General features: G+C 36.2%; 1 protein-coding gene across 1 annotated transcript in view; it reads left to right on the plus strand.

The window, feature by feature from the left end:
* Positions 1–18015, plus strand: part of SELENOF (selenoprotein F) — a 50474-nt gene that overhangs the window by 20660 nt on the left and 11799 nt on the right. Inside the window, exon 3 of the mRNA XM_012520605.3 lies at positions 7156–7219. Coding sequence (XP_012376059.1) covers positions 7156–7219 — 64 coding nt within the window. The remainder of the gene's footprint in view (positions 1–7155; positions 7220–18015) is intronic.

The following is an 18015-nucleotide window of genomic DNA, read 5'->3' on the forward strand; positions in this document are numbered from 1 at the left end:
CTCTCCCACTCCAGAAGGTCCCAGGATCGGTTCCCAGAGTCACTAATGAGAATACAAGCAGACACAAAACACACAACGAATGGACACAGAGAGCAGACAATGGCAGGGAACGGTGTGGGGGGAGGGATAAATAAAATAAATCTTTTAAAAAAAGAAATATTGACACTTAGGGTTGTTTTCACCAAACCTTTCGATATTTTACTTCACAAAATAAAATGGCCTCATTCAAGTCATCTCAAATTATTTCCTCTCATTTTGTGATATTTCCTAAGTATCAGTAGAACTGAATTCATTGTTTCCAAGTGATGACCATGAATCATTCATACTTCAAGCTAATGTATGAGGTACGTATTTTTGTTCCATAAAATGGATTCATTTTGTTCATGAAATTCAAATTCTTTAACATGTATATGAATTCTGTTCTTTGTACTCTTACACAGTTGAAAGAAACCTAGTGCTTTTGCTCAGGTTTCATAGTATGGTCTGATGTAGAGTGTGGTGATGACAAAGATTTTCAATTTATTTCTGTTTGAGCTTTTTAGTGGAACATTTTATCTTTATAGAAAGATTCCCCCAGTGCATCCTTCATCCTTACCTTCTTTAGAGCCCAATTTAAATTAAGTATATGTTACCTTGCTTGTTTTATAACTTTTCTTCTCAATCTCAAGGCAGGAAGTAAAGATACAAAAAGGAATAGCCCATTAATAGTGTCATAGAATAGTTTTAAACTTAGTGAACTTCCTTAGGCTCAGAATCTTTGCTGAATATTTTTTTCTGAGTCATTAGAACACCTAAATAATTAGTTTCATCTCAGGATTATCACATTAGAGAATTTATATTTGTTATCTTTCTTTGCTAAAACTGTAAAACTGATTTTTTCCCTAATCCTCAGTTTGCATTCATTGTTCCTAAGCAAGCATGCTATCGGATGAGTCCAAATGAGGATGAAAGTCAACAGATAAACCATTCATATTATACATTGTAGGAAATCTTTTGCTTCGATAACTTAAACTATAAAATCTTGGCAAAAGCTTAACCAGATCACAAAAAATTTAGTTATTTCTCCTTGTCTAGCACTTGAAGTATTTTTTTTTATGGATGGGGGTACAGTATCCAGGCATTGAACCCAGCACCTCATATGTGGGAAGCAGGCCTCAACCACTGAGTTACATCTGCTCGTCAATGAGAATTTGGTTTTTTGTTTGTTTGTTTGCTTGCTTGCTTGTTTATTCTTTAGGAAGTACCAGGAATTGAACACAGGACCTCGTACTTGGGAAGCTGGCCTGAAACATTTGAGTTGCATATACTCCCTCCAAGTACTTTTTAAAATGTCAGAAAATTCTGTGATGTGATTACAATGAGTAAACTTAAAACATCAGCAGATTATTACACATCTGGTTTTGGTGGTAGCATTTTCCCTGAGAATTAACTGGCCAAATTTTGCTAAAAATAGCTCCACTGTATGAAAGGAAGAAAGTTTATTTTAGGAAATTATTCTTGGAAGAGTGGGTCACTTATATTATTGGAAAGTATCATAGCTGTTTTTTCATTAGGATCTCAAGACACTACATTGCTCAGCTTTTATCATACTATAGCAATACTAATTTATATTTAAATTCCTTCATTTTATTTAAGGGCAAATAAATTAGTTACCTCCCTATATGAATTCTTCTCAGCCATTGAAATTTTTTCTTTTGTCCACTATTAACATAAATATTATGTTAATGGCAAGTTGGTTTAAAAATTTTTAATATGAGCAAAACTAGCAATTTAGGAGAATAAAAACAGGAGTTTACCACTTTTTCAAATATTCTTCAATTTTTGCTAATAATGCTGTTGAATTTCTTTAAAACTAAAATTTTGCCTTTAAATAAAATAAAGTATGTACAAAATGAGAAAGTATGGCTGCAAGCCATGCTTAATAAGGAAAGAAGAAAAACTGGTGCCCTGCAGCATTTGTCTTGCTTTAGTCATTGCTTACGTGCTTTATCTTTTAGAATTAATTTTGTTAGTCTGTTGAGCCAAAGCCTATTGTTTAATTATTTTGCACTTTTTGCCATTTTAATAGTTTGATATAGCCCTAGTTGGTTCTCAACTCTGACTGCATGTTACACAATGACTTGGGGAGATTTAAAAGTAGTAATAATTTAAATTCTGTTGTCTGGGCCACACCATCCCAAAGATGCTGATTTAATTGGGCTGGGGTGGGTTCCAGAGATCCCTATTTTTCAAAACCTTCCTTGGTTGAAAACAGCCAGGTGGAGAACCACTAGTCTAAGGTAGTTTAAATTTACATTTTGAAAGCTTGACAAATGTTCGAGTGGCCATTCTAGTTATAGAAGAACAATGAATGATAGCCCTGAAAAATCCCTTAGCAGAAAACTGCATTAACTATACATGAAAATGATTTCAAGTATTCAACTTGAACTTAAACAGTAGTGTGAAAGAGTTATAATAATAGATGTCGTCACTTCTTTAGCATCTAATATATCCAGGCATTTTGCGTGTATGTTTTATTTGCTCATATTATTTTAACTCTTCATAGCAACCCTGGAAGGTAGGTAATATTTCTTTTGTTCAAACAGCAGTTTGAGGCTCAGAGATTGATTTGCCTAAGGAGCCATACTGCTTCTAAGTAGCAGAGCCATAATTGGACCACATATATATTGACTTTATAACTTCAGTTCTTTTCACTATACAGTGTAGTTTGAAAATTGATAGTTTGACTCAGCTTAAATAATTAGATGATTTATTTCAAGATTTTCTTACTGTCATATTTCTTTAGAACCATGGTTATCAACACAATAAAAATATGTTAGGTACTTAATAGAAAGTAGTAGAATATTTCTGACTTGAACCAGGTTTACAGATTTTGCTGTTAAGATGGTGGCAGCAAAATTTAACAAATACAACACTTTTTCTTAATTCAGAAAATTTGCATAACTCAAAACTGTTATAATGTTCAGCGTTATTAATTATTTCGAGAGCTGGCTATCATCAGAAACAGTGTAAACCAGGTTACTTTTTTGTAGCAACATAGTTGGACTCCAATTACAACAAAGTTATATAAGGGGGAAATCATACATTTCAACAGTGATTTGTTATCAGGGAAGCTTGCTTTTTTTAAAAGATTTATTTTGTTATTTATTATTATTTATTTTATCGCACCACCACCCCCCCGCCCCCCACCCATGGTCCTCTTGTCTGTTTGCTTGCTTTTTCCGGGAGGCACCAGAAACCAACCCAGGATTTCCCACATGAGAGGCAAGTGCCCAGTGACCTGAGCCATATCCACTCTTGCGCAGACATCAGTGTCTGCTGGCTTGTGGCGTCTAGCTCGTTGGGGTGGTTTGCAGCATCTAGCTCATCTTCTTTAGGAGGCACTGGGACTTCCAATTGTGGTAGGCGGGCACCCAGTTGGTTGAGCCGTATCTGCTTCCCAGGGAAGTTTTTATATATGAACTTTTATTGAGTATTTCATACATGAACATACATAAATAAGTGTATAGTAGTAAAGTTGTATACTTACAGAACAAACATGCATATCATCATACAGGGCTCCCATACAGCACCCCACTATCAGCACTTTGCATTGTTGTGAAACATTTGTTAAAATTATGAATGAGCATCGTAAAAATCTTACTAAGGCCCGTATTTCACATTTGGTGTATTTTTATCAGGAAAGTTTTACTACAAGAAAAGGAGTACATTGTACCAAATGTACTTAGTTTAGTAAAAATAGAGCTACATACAAATAATAGTCTTAGTAATACTTAAAATGTGTTAGTTTAAATGGGAAAAAAATCAGCTAACTACAAAGGTGGAATTTATTTTAAGAATGAATAAAAATCACATGTTTTTAAAGTGAAATGGAACCCACCCACCATCTTCAAAAATCTTGTTACAAATGAGTAAATTAGTGGTGATAGAACTGAGGTAGTTAGGTATTTATTTCCCACCCAAAGGACCCTATCAGAAGTTTACAAAAACCTAGCAGTCATAAATAACATGGAAAAGATAAGGACTGCAGAGAAAGAAAATGTGATTTTATGTATCATTTTCATATTTTTCTAAAACTTTCCATATATTTCCCTTTCAATTACTTGGGTTAGTATAATGTAATCCTAATGGAATAATGACCCCCTAGTGCTGAGTTCTATTATCGGTACACAGCTTTTCTAGTGCATATATAAAAGACCTATCAATTTCCTATTAAAAATGATAGAACTAGCTGCTTTGATTTTTCTCCTCTATTGATGTTTTTCCCCAAATGTTTGAGGGTTAGCATTTTTTATGCCAGTGATACAACTTTAAAAAGTAAGGATGCTAGGGTTGAAATTAAGTGAAAGTTAAGGAATTAAAAGTTTTAATCTTTTTAGTTCTTTCATACTTTATACCCTAAAGAATTTCTATTATTTAATAAGTAGCATATATTACAGTATGTGCGAATTGTTATCTGTGACATCAGAGATGCTTATGGTTACATTATAAGGCATTTAAAAGTTAACCAGTTTGTAGTTAAATTGTTTACTTGCCATGAAAAACATACTCTTTTACTGTGAAAAGATTCGTAAGTAAAATGCCAACTAGCATTAAAAATGAATGTTTAAGAGTGGTTATGCAGCTTTGAATTGTATTTTCTTTTTTGGTTACCCTAGACTGGAATTAAACACAATCTACTGTAAAATATGTCAAAGGATCTTGAAATATTTTTAAAGTTATGTGATTTTAAAAATGAGCATTTAATTCTGTTAAATGAATAATTCCTCTGTTTGGTGCACATATACTGAACACTTATTTGTCAAATTCTTGGGGAAATTAAGATTAATATGATATTTCCAAGTTAGAGTATATTTATAGTACAGAACAGCATTCTGTGAGTTTTTACTAGTAAAGTCTCTGAGTCTAGGAGATCAGCAAAAAGGTTCCTGGAGAAGGTCACATCTAAGCTACCCAATCATTAAAGAATATGTTTCTAATATTTTGATTTAGTAATTTGGTGTTTTATGGGGCAAAGAAGTGCGCTCTGTGGATGGTTTTAAGTGTGCTAGGCTACTGAGTCCTTCAGCCCTTGGGATAGCCTAGTGGGGCCTGGAGTGAGCATGTCCTCCAACCTAGTCATTTTCAGCTACATACATCCTCCTCCTTTTCCTCCAATGCACCATACAATTATTACCATTTTCCACATGTGCCATGCATGATATGAAGAATATTGGGAAACTGGTATAGAAAAATGTAAGGTAATGAAATCGCCACCACGAATCTCCAAGCATTACAAACTTATAAATAAATGATAAATCTCGTAACCAAACTTTAAAATACTTTTTAATATTTTCCTAGGAGCTGTCAGTTAAACTATAATGAACCAGATCTTATTCAAAAGCACTTTATTGTATGAAAATAGGTCAACAGAATCTTAAATTTTTATTGCTGGAAAGACTTTAAAGAAATCATCAAAGTTCTTAACCTAAAATATGTCATTGGTTTTAGAGAGTCAGTGAACAGCTTAAATTAAAATAAAAATTCCATCCAATTTTCAAAAGGATTTGTGACCCTCACATATTTAAGAACAGCAGTAGATGTAGCTCAAACAGTTGAGCACCTACTTCCCACATGGGAGGTCCAAGGTTCAGTTCCTGGTACCTCCTGAAAAAAAAGAAAGAAAAACAAACATCAAGCAGAACAGATGAGAGGACCAACTCAGGAAAGCCAATGTGGTTCAGTGGTTGAGTGCCAGCTTCCCACAAGTAGGATCCCAAGTTCAGCCCCAGTACCTCAGGAAGAAAAAAAAAACTTGAAAAGCTATTGAATTGCCAAAATGTTGAAAGTTGATCTTTTGGGTAAATAAAATATAAAGGCATAGCATATGTTTTTTTAATTAAATATAAATGGTATTTTAGAAGTTAAAAAGTAAAATCCTTCTTTAGCTCTTAGACCAGCCATTAAAAACTTTAGCTCTGGAGAGCAGGAATGGATATGGCTCAAGTTCCTGAGAGCCTGCTTCCCACATGGAGACATCCCAGGTTTGGTTCCTGGTGCCTCCTTAAAAAAAAAAAAAAAGCAAACATGAAAAAACCAACTCGGGAGCCAATGTGGCTCAGTGGTTGAGCACCAGGTTCCCACGTACAAGGTCGCAGGTTCAATCCCTGGTCCTTCTAGCTCAAAAAAAAAAGAAAGAAAGAAAGAAACTTGCCATTAATAACAAATATGAGGGGAGCAGATGTAGATGTAGCTCAAGTGGTTAAGTGCCTGCTTCCCATGTACAGGATCCCAGGTTCTATCCCCAGTACCTCCTAAAAACAAAAACAGGAGAAAAAAACAACTCTTATTGGGGAGCGGATGTAACTCAGTGGTTTAGTGCCTGCTTTCTATGTAGAAGGTCTTCGGTTCAATCCCTGGTACTGTCTTTAAAAACCTGAAAGCCAAGAAGAAATGGAATGGATATGTTCTTAATTGCCTAACTTCTCTTTGAGTCACAGCAATTCAAAGTCATTATAAAATGAATAGGCAGACTATAGCTACAAAAAAAAGTGGTGTTTACCACTGAATCCATTTCAACTAAATTCATTGCAATAAAATATTTGCATTGAGGTTTTTTATAATGAGCTTTTACTGTAAAGAGAGTGAGGGCTCTGTACTAAAAAAAGCAATATTTACTGTTGTATTTTTTCCACCTGAATTTCATTAAAGGTAAATATTTGCATTTCAATGCCTTTTAGTGAGATTTTACTGGATTGGGTTTTTGTTTTAATTTTAAAACATTCATCATTTATAATAAAAGTAACCATAAAGGAAATGGTACCAGATAGGGAGCATACCTGTATTCAATTTATCACCCAAAAAAAACAACTGTAGAGAATCTTCAAAATTTTGTATACTTTCCTAGACAATCTTGAGTTCTTTAGGTCTTTTTGCCTAGATTTAGGAATACTACAATTAAGGCTTAAGTGCCTCTACCTAGATAAGCCACGTAATTTCCTTTGGCCTGTTTCTACTCCTGTTAAACTGAAACTAGATAGTCCTGTCCATTCTGACATTTCTTTGATCTGTACATCTGTTTAACTCTAATGTTTATGCTGTAAAATAGATATTTATTTTATAAATACTTTTTAAAATTTATATCCATTTTTTAACTTCCTGTTTTTCCTTTTGTAGCTGTATGCAGGAGCTATTCTCGAAGTCTGTGGATGAAAATTGGGGAGGTTCCCTCAAGTCCAAGGTATGTAAATTTAACATCAGTAAACTTTCAGTTTAGTAATTTTAAATCAGCATTTCATAGGAGAAGTTTCATTAAATAAAAACTCCCAGGAATAAGTGTTTTTAGGATTATGATTCTTAATAGTATATGAATTGTTTTTTACATTTAGTGAAGGTGGAGTCTTATAGTTAATACTAGGTTATTTTGTGTTAGGTGAACCCAATATATGAAATTCAGATTTAAAGAACATATGCGGTGATTCTTTTCCTACAAGGAGAGCTTTTCCTTTGCCAGCTATAAATGTAATTCTTTAAATAACATACATTCTTCCACATTTAAACGTGACTTGATTTATATAAAACAGTTTTAAAGGAGAATAGACCTGCACAAAATGACAAAACATCAAGAAGAGAATTAATTACCATATGATTTGGGGTTCAAAAGAGTGAAAGAGAAATCCGTACATATATATCTTTGCAATAGGTTTTATGGATAAATATGTGAAAGGATAATTGTGAAAGTATATCCTCTTACTTGACATCAAAGAGTAACTGAGCTTTGCCTTACCAAAAAGGCTTGAACTAAGGCTTTTCCATTGTTTTGCATGTCACTTAAAATCATTTCTGTGCAGAAGCAGATGTAGCTCAAGCAATTGGGCTTCCACCTACCACGTGGGAGGTCCTGGGTTCAGTTCCCAGTGCCTCCTAGAGAAGGTGAGCTGGTGCAACAGGCAGACACAGCAAGTCGATGCAGCAAGTTGATTGAACACCTCTCTTACACATGGAAGGTCCCAGGTTCAGTTCCTGGTGCTTCCTAGAAAAAAGATGAGCAAACAGAGAGATCACATAGCAAAATGAACACAGCAGACAACAACTGCAAAGAACAAGTAGAGGAGGGAATAAATAAATAGAATGAATCTTTTTTAAAAGATCGGTTCTGTAGAACTGATCTTATCTGAAGGTAATGACGCTCCTTTTTTTTTTTTTAACTGAAATACGTAAGTACTCTATACATTCTTTTATTTATTTATTTTTAGGTACTGGGGGCAGGAGGTTGACCACTGAGTCACACTGGCTTCCCTGAGTTGGTTTCTTCCTTTGTTTTGCTTGTTGTTTGTTTTTGTTTTCTCAGTAGGGAACCAAACCCAGGACCTCCCATGTAGGAGGCAGGAGCTCAAGTGCTTGAGCCACATCTAATCCCCATTCATTCTGTTTTGATTTTCCAGAATTTTTTTTCTTTACTTACCTAACAGCAAAAGAATTTGGGGGGAATTTAATATTTTATAAAATTGCCTGTATTTGCAATTTTATGCCTTTTATTATATTATATGCCTTTTATTGCTGACCTAGAATAGTTTGTAATAAAATATTACTCATTTTGTTGCAGAAATATACTTGAGTCATTTGACCTAAAAATATTTTATATGTGCCCCAATGAAGATTTAATTATCTCTAATTAAATTATTTGTTAGATTAAGCACATATTCTGATGTAGCACAGAATGAAACATCTACTTTGACTTATAGGGGAAAAATTCTTTTTTCTGTATGAATTTTTGCAATGAAACAATTCAGAATTGTACCACATTTGACTTTTTTATAGCAGGTCTCTTGAAAGAGTGTTACTATTTTTTTTTAACTTTATTTTATCCATTTAGTAATTGAAAATATAAACAATTAAAAGCTAAAAAGAAAACACAGTTGAATAAAAACCTATTTCTCAAATGTACTGGATACCTATAAATTTTTTTTTGAATCATACAATATGTTACACAATATATTTCATTCATGATAATGCAATCATACAGTATTTGTCCTTTTGTGTCTGACTTGCTTCACTTAATATAATGTCCTCCAGGTTCACCCATGTTGTCATATGCTTTACAACTTCATTTCTTCTTTCTTCTTACAGCTCTGTAATACTCCATTGTGTGAATAGACCACAGTTTGTTTATCCGTTCATCTGTTGATGAACACCTGGGTTGTTTCCACCTTTTGACAATCATGAATAATGTCGCTATGGACATCGGTGTGCAGATGTCTGTTTCACCACTCTCAGTTCTTCTGGGTATATACCCTGGAGTGGTATTGTAGGGTCACATGGCAAATGTATTTTCAACTTCTTTAGGAACTTCCCAACAGTCCTCCACAGTTGCTGTACCATTCTTCATTCCCACCAAAAGGGAATAAGTGTTCCTGTCTCTCCATGCCTGCTCCAACATTTACAGTTCTCTGTCTAAAGTGGCCATTCTGACAGGTGTGAACTGATCTCTCATTGTAGTTTTGATTTGCATTTCCCTAATCATTAATGGTGTTGATCGTTTCTTCTTTTTTATGCTTTTTTGCCATTTGTATTTCTTCTTTGGACAAATGTTTATTCAAGTCTTGCCCATTTTTAATTGGGTTATTTGTCTCTTTATTGTTGAGGTGTAACATCTCTTTATATATCCTGAATCTTAAACCCTTACCGGATATGTGATTTCCACATATTTTCTCCCATTGAGTTGGCTGCTTTTTTACCCCTTTTGACAAAGTCCTATGAGGTACAAAAGTATTTAATTTTGAGGAGTCCCATTTATCTAATTTTTCTTCTGTTGCACCTGCTTTGGGTGTAAGGTCCAAGAAACCACCACCTATACTACAAGGTCCTAAAGGTGTTTCCGTATATTTTCTTCTTGTAGATTTATGGACCTGGCTTTTATATATAGGTCTTTGATCCATTTTCAGTTGATTCTTATATAGGGAGTGAGATAGCGGTCCTTTTTCATTCTTTTGGTTATAGATATCCTGTTGTCCCAGCACCATTTGTTGAAGAGACAGTTTTGTCCCGTTAACGGTTACTTGGTAGGTTTGTCAAAAACCAGTTAACTGTATAGGTGAGGGTTTATTTCTGGGTTCTTAATTCAGTTCCATTAATCAGTGTGTCTGTCTTTATGCCAGTAACATACTGTTTTGGGCACCGTAGCTTTGTAATATATTTCAAGGTCAGACAGTGAAATTCCTCCTATGCTGCTCTTCTTTTTTAGAATGCTTTTGGCTATTCGGGTGTACTTTCCCTTCCAAATGAATTTGGTCATTGCCTTTTCTAATTCTGTGAAATAAAGTGTTGGGATTTTGATTGGTATTGCATTGAATCTATAAATCAGGTTGGGTAAGATTGACATCTTCACAATATTCTGCCATTCCATGAACATGGAATATCTTTCCAATTATTTAGGTCTTTTTCAATTTCTTTTAATATTGTTTTGTAGTTTTCTGCATATAGGTTCTGTACTTCTTTGGTTAAATTAATTCCTAGATATTTGACTCTTTTTGTTGCTATTGAAAATGGAATTTTCCCCCTGATTCCTGCTTCGGCTTTTTCAGTATTAATGTACAAAAGCACTACTGATTTTTGCATTTGCATTTTGTATCCTGGAACTTTGCTGAACTCATTTATTAGCCCAAGTAACTTTATCATGGATACTTTGGGATTTTCTAATTAAAGGACCATGTCATCTGCAAATAGTGCAAGTTTTACATCCTCTTTTCCTATTTGCATACCTTTGAATTTTTTTTCTTGTCTAAGTGCTCTTGCTAGAACTTCTAGTACAATATTGAACAACAGTGGTGATAGCTGGCATCCTTGTCTTGTTCCCAATCTTAGAGGGAAAGCTTTTAACCTTTCTCCATTGAGTATGATGTTGGCTGAGGGTTTTTCATATATGCCCTGTATCATATGAGGGATTTTCCTTCTATCCTTCTATTCCTATCTTTTTTTTTTTTTTTTTTCAGTTTTTATTTTATTTTTCCCGTCCCCCTCCCACTGTTCTTGCTGTCTATGTCCATTCACTGTGTGATCTTCTGTATCTGTTTCTCTTTTTATCTTCTCTTCTCATCTTTCTCCTTTAGGATTCACCAGGATTAGATCCTGGGGGCCACTGATGTGGAGAGAGGTTCCCTGTCAGTTGTGCAACCTCAGTTCCTGGTCTCTGCTGCGTTTAACCTTGACTCTCCCCTTTGTCTTTCTTTTGTTGCATCATCATCTTGCTATGTGACTCGCTTGTGCAGGCACTGGCTCACTGCGCTGGCACTCGGCTTGCTGTGTGGGCAGTGGCTCACCACATGGGCACTCACATGGGCACTTGGCTCACCACACAGGCACACTTTCTCTTATTCTTTTTCAGGAGGAGGCCCAGGGATTGAACTTGAGTCCTCCCATATGGTAGGCAGAGAGAGGCCTTATCACTTGAGCCACATCCATTTCCCATCTATTCCTATCTTATGAAGAGTTTTTATCAAAAAAGGATGCTGGATTTTGTCAAATGCCTTTTCTGAGTCGATTGAGATGATCATGTGTTTTTTTTTTTTCCTTCAGTTTGTTAATGTTGTGTATTGCATTGATTGATTTTTTTATGTTGAACCAGCCTTGCATACCAGGAATAAATCCCATTTGGTTGTGATGCGTAAGTATTTTGATATGCAGTTGGGTTCGATTTGCAAGTATTTTGTTGAGAATGTTTGCATCTATGTTCATTAGAGAGACTGGTCTGTAATTTCTTTTCTTGTAGTATATTTATCTGACTTTGGTATTAGGGTGATGTTAGCATCATAAAATGTGTTGGGTAATTTTCCCTCTGAATTAAGTGTTTGATGCAAAAACTCATACAGAAGTCCATCTGGTCCTGGTCTTCTCTTTGCTGGGAGATTTTTGATGATGGATTCAGTCTCCTTAAATGTGATTGGTTTATTAAGTTCTTGTATTTCTTGTAGCATCAGTGTAGGTTGGTGTGCATTTCTAGGAATTTGTCCATTTCATCTAGGTTGTCTAGTTTGCTGACATAAAGTTTCTCAAAATATCCTCTTATGATTCTTTTTATTTCTGTGGGCTAGTTATAACTTTCATTTCTGATTGTATTTATTTGCATCCTCTCATTTTTCTTTGTTAGTCTAGCTAGGGATATATCATTTTTATTGATCATCTCAAAGAACCAGCTTTTGGTTTTATTATTTTCTCTTTTTTTTCTCTCTCTCTCTCTCTCTCTCAATTTCATTTATTTCTGCTCTAATCTTTATTATTTCTTTCCTTCTGCTTGCTTTGGGGTTGGTTTGCTGTTCTTTTTCTAGTTTCTTAGTTTCCTTAGACATTTAGGGTTATAAATTTCCCTCTCAAGAATGCCTTCACTGTATCCCATAAGTTTTGATACATTGTGTTCTCATTTTCATTTGTCTCAATATATTTACTGATTTCACTTGCAATTTCTTTTTTGACCCACTGATTATTTAGGAGTGTGTCGTTCAGGCTCCACACATTTGTGAATTTACTTTTTTCCTATTATTGATTTCCAGTTTCATTCCATTATGAACTGAGAAGTTGCTTTGTTATTTCTCCCTTCAGTTTTCCCTGCTCTTTTCTGGTTACTCTTTACATGGAGAATCTTTTTCCAGCGTTTCACTTGTAGCTGGTTTTTATCCCTGGGTCTAAAGTGAGTTTCTTGTAAGCACCATAAGGATGGCTTATGTTTTCTTAATCCATTCTGTCAGCCTGTGTCTTTTAATTGAGGAGTTTAATGCATTTACATTCAATGATATTACTTTAAATGCACTATTTACTTTCACCATTTTATTCTTTGGTTTCCATGTCATGTCTTATTTTTGTCTGTCTTTTTACTCTTTTAGGTATCCTTTCTGCTATTTTTTCTTCTATACTCTCCTCCAACCCTGTCTGTCCTGTCTATTTCAGGTTCTAAGACTTCCTTTAATATTTCCTGCAAAGATGGATTCTTTTTTGCAAACTGTCTTAGATTCTGTTTGTTTGTGAATATTTTACACCCACCTTCATATTTGGAGGACAGTTTTGCTGGATAAAGAATTCTTGGCTGGCAGTTTCTCTATTTCAATATCCTAATTGTATCATACCACTGTCTTCTCACCTCCATGGTTTCTGTAGAGAAATCTGCTCTAAGTCTTACTGGACGTCCCGGTACATGATGGTTTGCTTCTCCCTTACTGCTCTGAGAATTTTCTCTTTATCTTTGACATTTGACATTCTGAATAGTATGTGTCTTGGAGTAGGTCTATTTGGATTTATTCTGATTGGGGTACAGTGTACTTCTTGGACATGTATGTTCATTTCTTTCATAAGAGTTGAAAAATTTTTCAGTTATGATTTCCTCAGATACTCTTTCTGCCCCTTTTCCCTTCTCTTCTTCTGGAACTCCCATGACACATAAGTTGTTGGGTTTTGTTTTGTTATTCAACTCTCTGAGCCCCTGCTCAATTTTTCCCTTTTTTTCTCTCATTGTTCTTTTCTCGCCTCAATTTTAGCTGTTCTGTCTTTGTTAACACTTATTCTTTCATTTTTCACTTGGAGTCTGCTGTTGTATGCCTCAAATGTGTTTTTGATCTCATTTTGTGTCCTTCATTCCCATGATTTCTGTTACTTTTCTGTTCAGGATTTCAAATTTTTCTTTATGCTTCCTCAGTGTCTTCTTGATTTCATTTATTTCTTTGACCATATTGTCTTTCAACTCATTAATTTAATATTAGAAATTTGTGTGTATCTCACTGATTTGTTCTCTAAAATTCTGCATCTCTTCTGGGACTTTGATATATTCCTTTTCTTGCTCCATGTCTTCTATTTTCTTAATATGGCTCATAATTTTTTGCTGATATCTAGGCTTCTGATTGGATGTAGTTTATGCAGATGCTCAATTTCTTTCTGTTTTATTGGGATTTAGTGGCAGGAGACTGTTTTACCACTGCTCTTTGATTCTTGGCTCAACCTGGATCATTTAGATTACCCTGCTGGTTGCTCAAAACTGGGCACTAAACCCAGTAATTGGTTGTAGAGTCACTTCCTAGGGCCTTGGGAAGGAAGGCTATGGAAGCCAGAAAAAGCCTCTCCTACTTATTTCTAATGTTCTTGCATGCACTTCTTTGGTCTGCCATCAGGTGGCGCTTTTTGGCACCTCTTAGTTCAGTGCCTGGTCTGAGTGTATTTGTTGCAACACAGACCTGATCAGTGTGATAGAATTTTCTGTCTGGAGTCTGTGCACCTTGTAATTCAAACTTTCTCTGAGATGGTTCTCCAGCCCTCTCCCTTTTCCCAGGTCAGAAATATTTCCACTCCCTTCTGAGTCCTCAACAATCAATCCCTGTTAGTAAAGAAGGAGATTGGGAGGGTTGCATTATCTTTAGCCCCTTGCCTGCTCCCAGGCAAACAATGGCACAGCCCCACCCAGCCTAGAAGGGCTCCTGGGACACTGCAGACCAAATCTGTGAGTCAAAAGCTTAGTCAGCCTTAGGCTGTGTCCCTCTCTCTCCGCTTTCCTGGCGGGTCCTTAACCATTAGTCACAGCTAGAAGAGAGGGAGCTTCTTGCAAGGGTCTAGCTCCCAGGGCAAACCAGTGTGTGGTCCCATGTGACCTGGAAGGGCTGGTGGGACACAGCAGACCAAACTTGTGGGTCAGAAGCTGAGTCAGCCTTAGGCTGTGTTGGTCTCTCTCCCCTTTCCTGGGGTAGCAGATCCCTGGAGCCCCTCTGTAAGTCACAGGCCCAGAGGTCCAAGAATTCTCAAGTGTCTTTAGTGTGGTGGATGGTGCGAGCAGCAGCAGCTGCTGGTTTCAACTCACAGTGCTGTCCTAGCGATTTCCCTCCTCTTTCCCTCTCTCCTCTGGGAGGTATCCAGCCTTTGCCTGGTGTCCTAAACCCTAGAAGATCTTTTTCTAAGCTGTTTTAGCCTATCCCCCAGCTATTTTCATGTTACTGTTCTTATTCCTAGAAAGTTTTGGCAGTTTCTTTTTAATTGTATTGATTATACATATTTAGTAACTTATTTCATTTGTAATATTTTTGTTGCTTCATTTTCACGAAGATCAAGAGTAGCTTTGATACAGCAAATTAGCCCTCCTATTAATAATGGTAGATTTTATTGTATCTACAGAAATGGTTTCTACAGTTGACAATTAATGTGGAGGAGTGAAGACATGAAAATTAAGTTTGCTATTTGTAAGACTAACATATTACTTATTTATAAACTATATTAAAAAGTGGTGGGAAGCAGATGTTGGGCACCCACCTACCACACGGGAGGTCGTGGGTTCGGGTCCCAGTGTCTCCTAAAGAAAACAATCAGTTGCTGTACCTGCTGCAGTGGTCAGTTTTTAAAAGCTTAGGTGTCAATTATCAATCCAGTAGGACTTAATAATATAAATTTCTTACTTATAGTTAAATTATCAAACCTTGAGGTTCATGTGGTCATAATGCCTTTTCCTTTTGAAAGTAGTTGGGTTTCTTAATTCTGTGTATGTATATTTAAGTACAGGCTTACTTGAAAATAAAATGATTGTTTAGTTCCATAACACATATAGTTAGATATATACCAGTATTTTCCAAGCATCTGAAAAATTGGTGTATTTTTGGTTTAGCAATTATTTTATTTCCACTTTCAGAATTGCCATTCCAATGGAACATACAGGAAAATTGCTCACTTTTTTACAGTAATTAGTGTAAGCACTTTTTTTTTAAGATTTTTTAAAACTACTCCCCTTCCCCCAAATGGTTCTGTCTGTCTGCTCATCGTTTGCTTGTCTTCTCTAGGAGGCACTGGGAACCAAGCCTGGGACCTCCCACATGGGAACGCCTAACAGCCTGAGCCACATCCACTCCCCACAGGCTGTAGCGTCTACTGGCTTGTGGCATCTGCTCATTTAGGCATCAGCTCACTGTGGCAGGGTGCAATGTCTAGCTCACAGAGGTGCGGCATCTAGTTTGTTGCAGCAGGTGCAGGCCTCTAGCTCATTGCAGCCGTGTACAGCATCTAGCTCATTGCAGTGCAGTGCAGCGTTTAGCTCATTGCAGTAGGTGCAGCGTCTGCCTGTCATCTTTAGGTGGCACGAGGACCCAAACCCAGGACTCCCATGTGGTAGACAGGCACCCAACATCTGCTTCCTACCACTTTTTAAATAGTTTATAAATAGGTGATATGTTAATCTTACAAATAGGAAGCTTAATTTTCATGCCTTCACTGCTCTGTGTTATTTGTCTTCAACATCAGGTAGCTTCTGAGATTATAATGATTACCTACATTAGACTTTAGCTCATAATACATTGTAAATTTTTAAGATCCCTTAATTTAAATTAGCTATGTCCCTAAAACGGAGGAGTAACTTAATGTTATTCCAGAAGAGTAATAGATTTAAATTTTGGTATGCTTAATCCACATTTAACACTCAGTGAATGTACAGAAGAGTCCCAGGAAAAAAATGAAATTGCCAGATACCATCCCTGAGAAAGCTTCTTATACATGGGAACTGTTAATCAAAGACTTTAAATCAACCGTCTTAAATATGTTCACTGAGCTTAAGGAATCTGAACATAAAGAACTAAAGGAAATTGAGGAAGTGTTGTCTGAACAAAATAAAGATGGAACCTATAAAAGGGTTCCAAACAAATTTTCGCGCTGCAACGTACAGTAATTAAAATGAAAAGCTCTGGGAAGCAGATGTGACTCAAGTGATAAGGCCTCTGCCTACCATATGAGAGGACTCAGGTTCGATCCCTGGGGCCTTCTGGTGAAAAAGAAGAAGAGAAAGCATGCCTGTGCAGTGAGCCAGTGCCCATGTGGTGAGCCAGGTACCTGCGTGGTGAGCCAAGTACCCACACAGTGAACCCAGTGCCTATGCGGTGAGCCAAGTGCCCATGGGGTGAGTCATTGCCTGCACAGCAAGCCCAATGCCTGCACAAGTGAGTCACATAGCAAGATGATAACCCAACAAAAGAGAGACAAAGGGGAAAGTCAAGGTGAGGCACAGCAGAGAGCAGGAACTGAGGTAGCTCAATTGACAGGGAACCTCTCTCCACATCAGAGGTCTCCAGGATCGAATCCCAGTGAATCCTAGAGGAGAGAAAATAAGAAGACAAAAAGAGAAGTCGCTACAGAAGATCACACAGCAAATGGACACAGACAACAAAAAAACCAGCAGGGCAGGGGAGGGGGAGGGCAAGGAAAAAAACTGGAAAGCTCTTTAGACAGACTCAACAGCAGAGTTGAACAGGGAGAAGAAAGGATCACTGAACTTGAAGGCAAAATATTTGAAATTATCCAATATGTGGAGCAAAAAGAAAAACTAATGAACAGAGCCTAAGGGACCTGTGGGACACCATCAAACATAATAATAACACATCATTGGAGTCCCAGAAGAACAAGAGAAAGAAGCCAAAAATATTTGAAAGAATGACTGAAACCTTCCCAGATCTGGTGAAACACATGTATACATCCAGGAAGCCCAATGAGAGATTTACACCAGGACACGTTATAGCAAAATTATCAAAATCCAAAGACAAAAAGGATTTTGAAAGCAGCAAGAGATAAACAACTTGTCACATAAAAGTGATCTCAATAAATTAACAGATTTCTCATCTGAAAACATAGAGACTAGAAGACAGTTGGACAACATCTTTAAAGTCCTTAAAGAAAACAAATTGTAAACCAAGAATTCCATAGCTAGCAAAATTATCTTTAAGAAATGACAGAGATATTGAGACATTTTCAGATAAACAAAACTAAAAGAGTTCATTACCAGAAAACCTGCCCTATAAGAAACGCTAAAGGGAGTCCTTCAGGATAAAATAAAAAGACACTAGACAGTAATTCTTAAGACATTAGAAGAAATAACACTGGTCATTGGTAAAGGTAATTACATAGGTAAATACAAAATCTTGTACTATTGTAATTTTGGTTTGTAACTGCTTCTTCCCCTATATGACTTAACAGACAAAATTGCAAAGTAATATTTTAAATGCGTTAATGGGCATACAATGTATAAGGGTGTAGTTT

The sequence above is a fragment of the Dasypus novemcinctus genome, chromosome 9, assembly GCF_030445035.2.
Source record: "Dasypus novemcinctus isolate mDasNov1 chromosome 9, mDasNov1.1.hap2, whole genome shotgun sequence".
Lineage (NCBI taxonomy): Eukaryota > Metazoa > Chordata > Mammalia > Cingulata > Dasypodidae > Dasypus > Dasypus novemcinctus.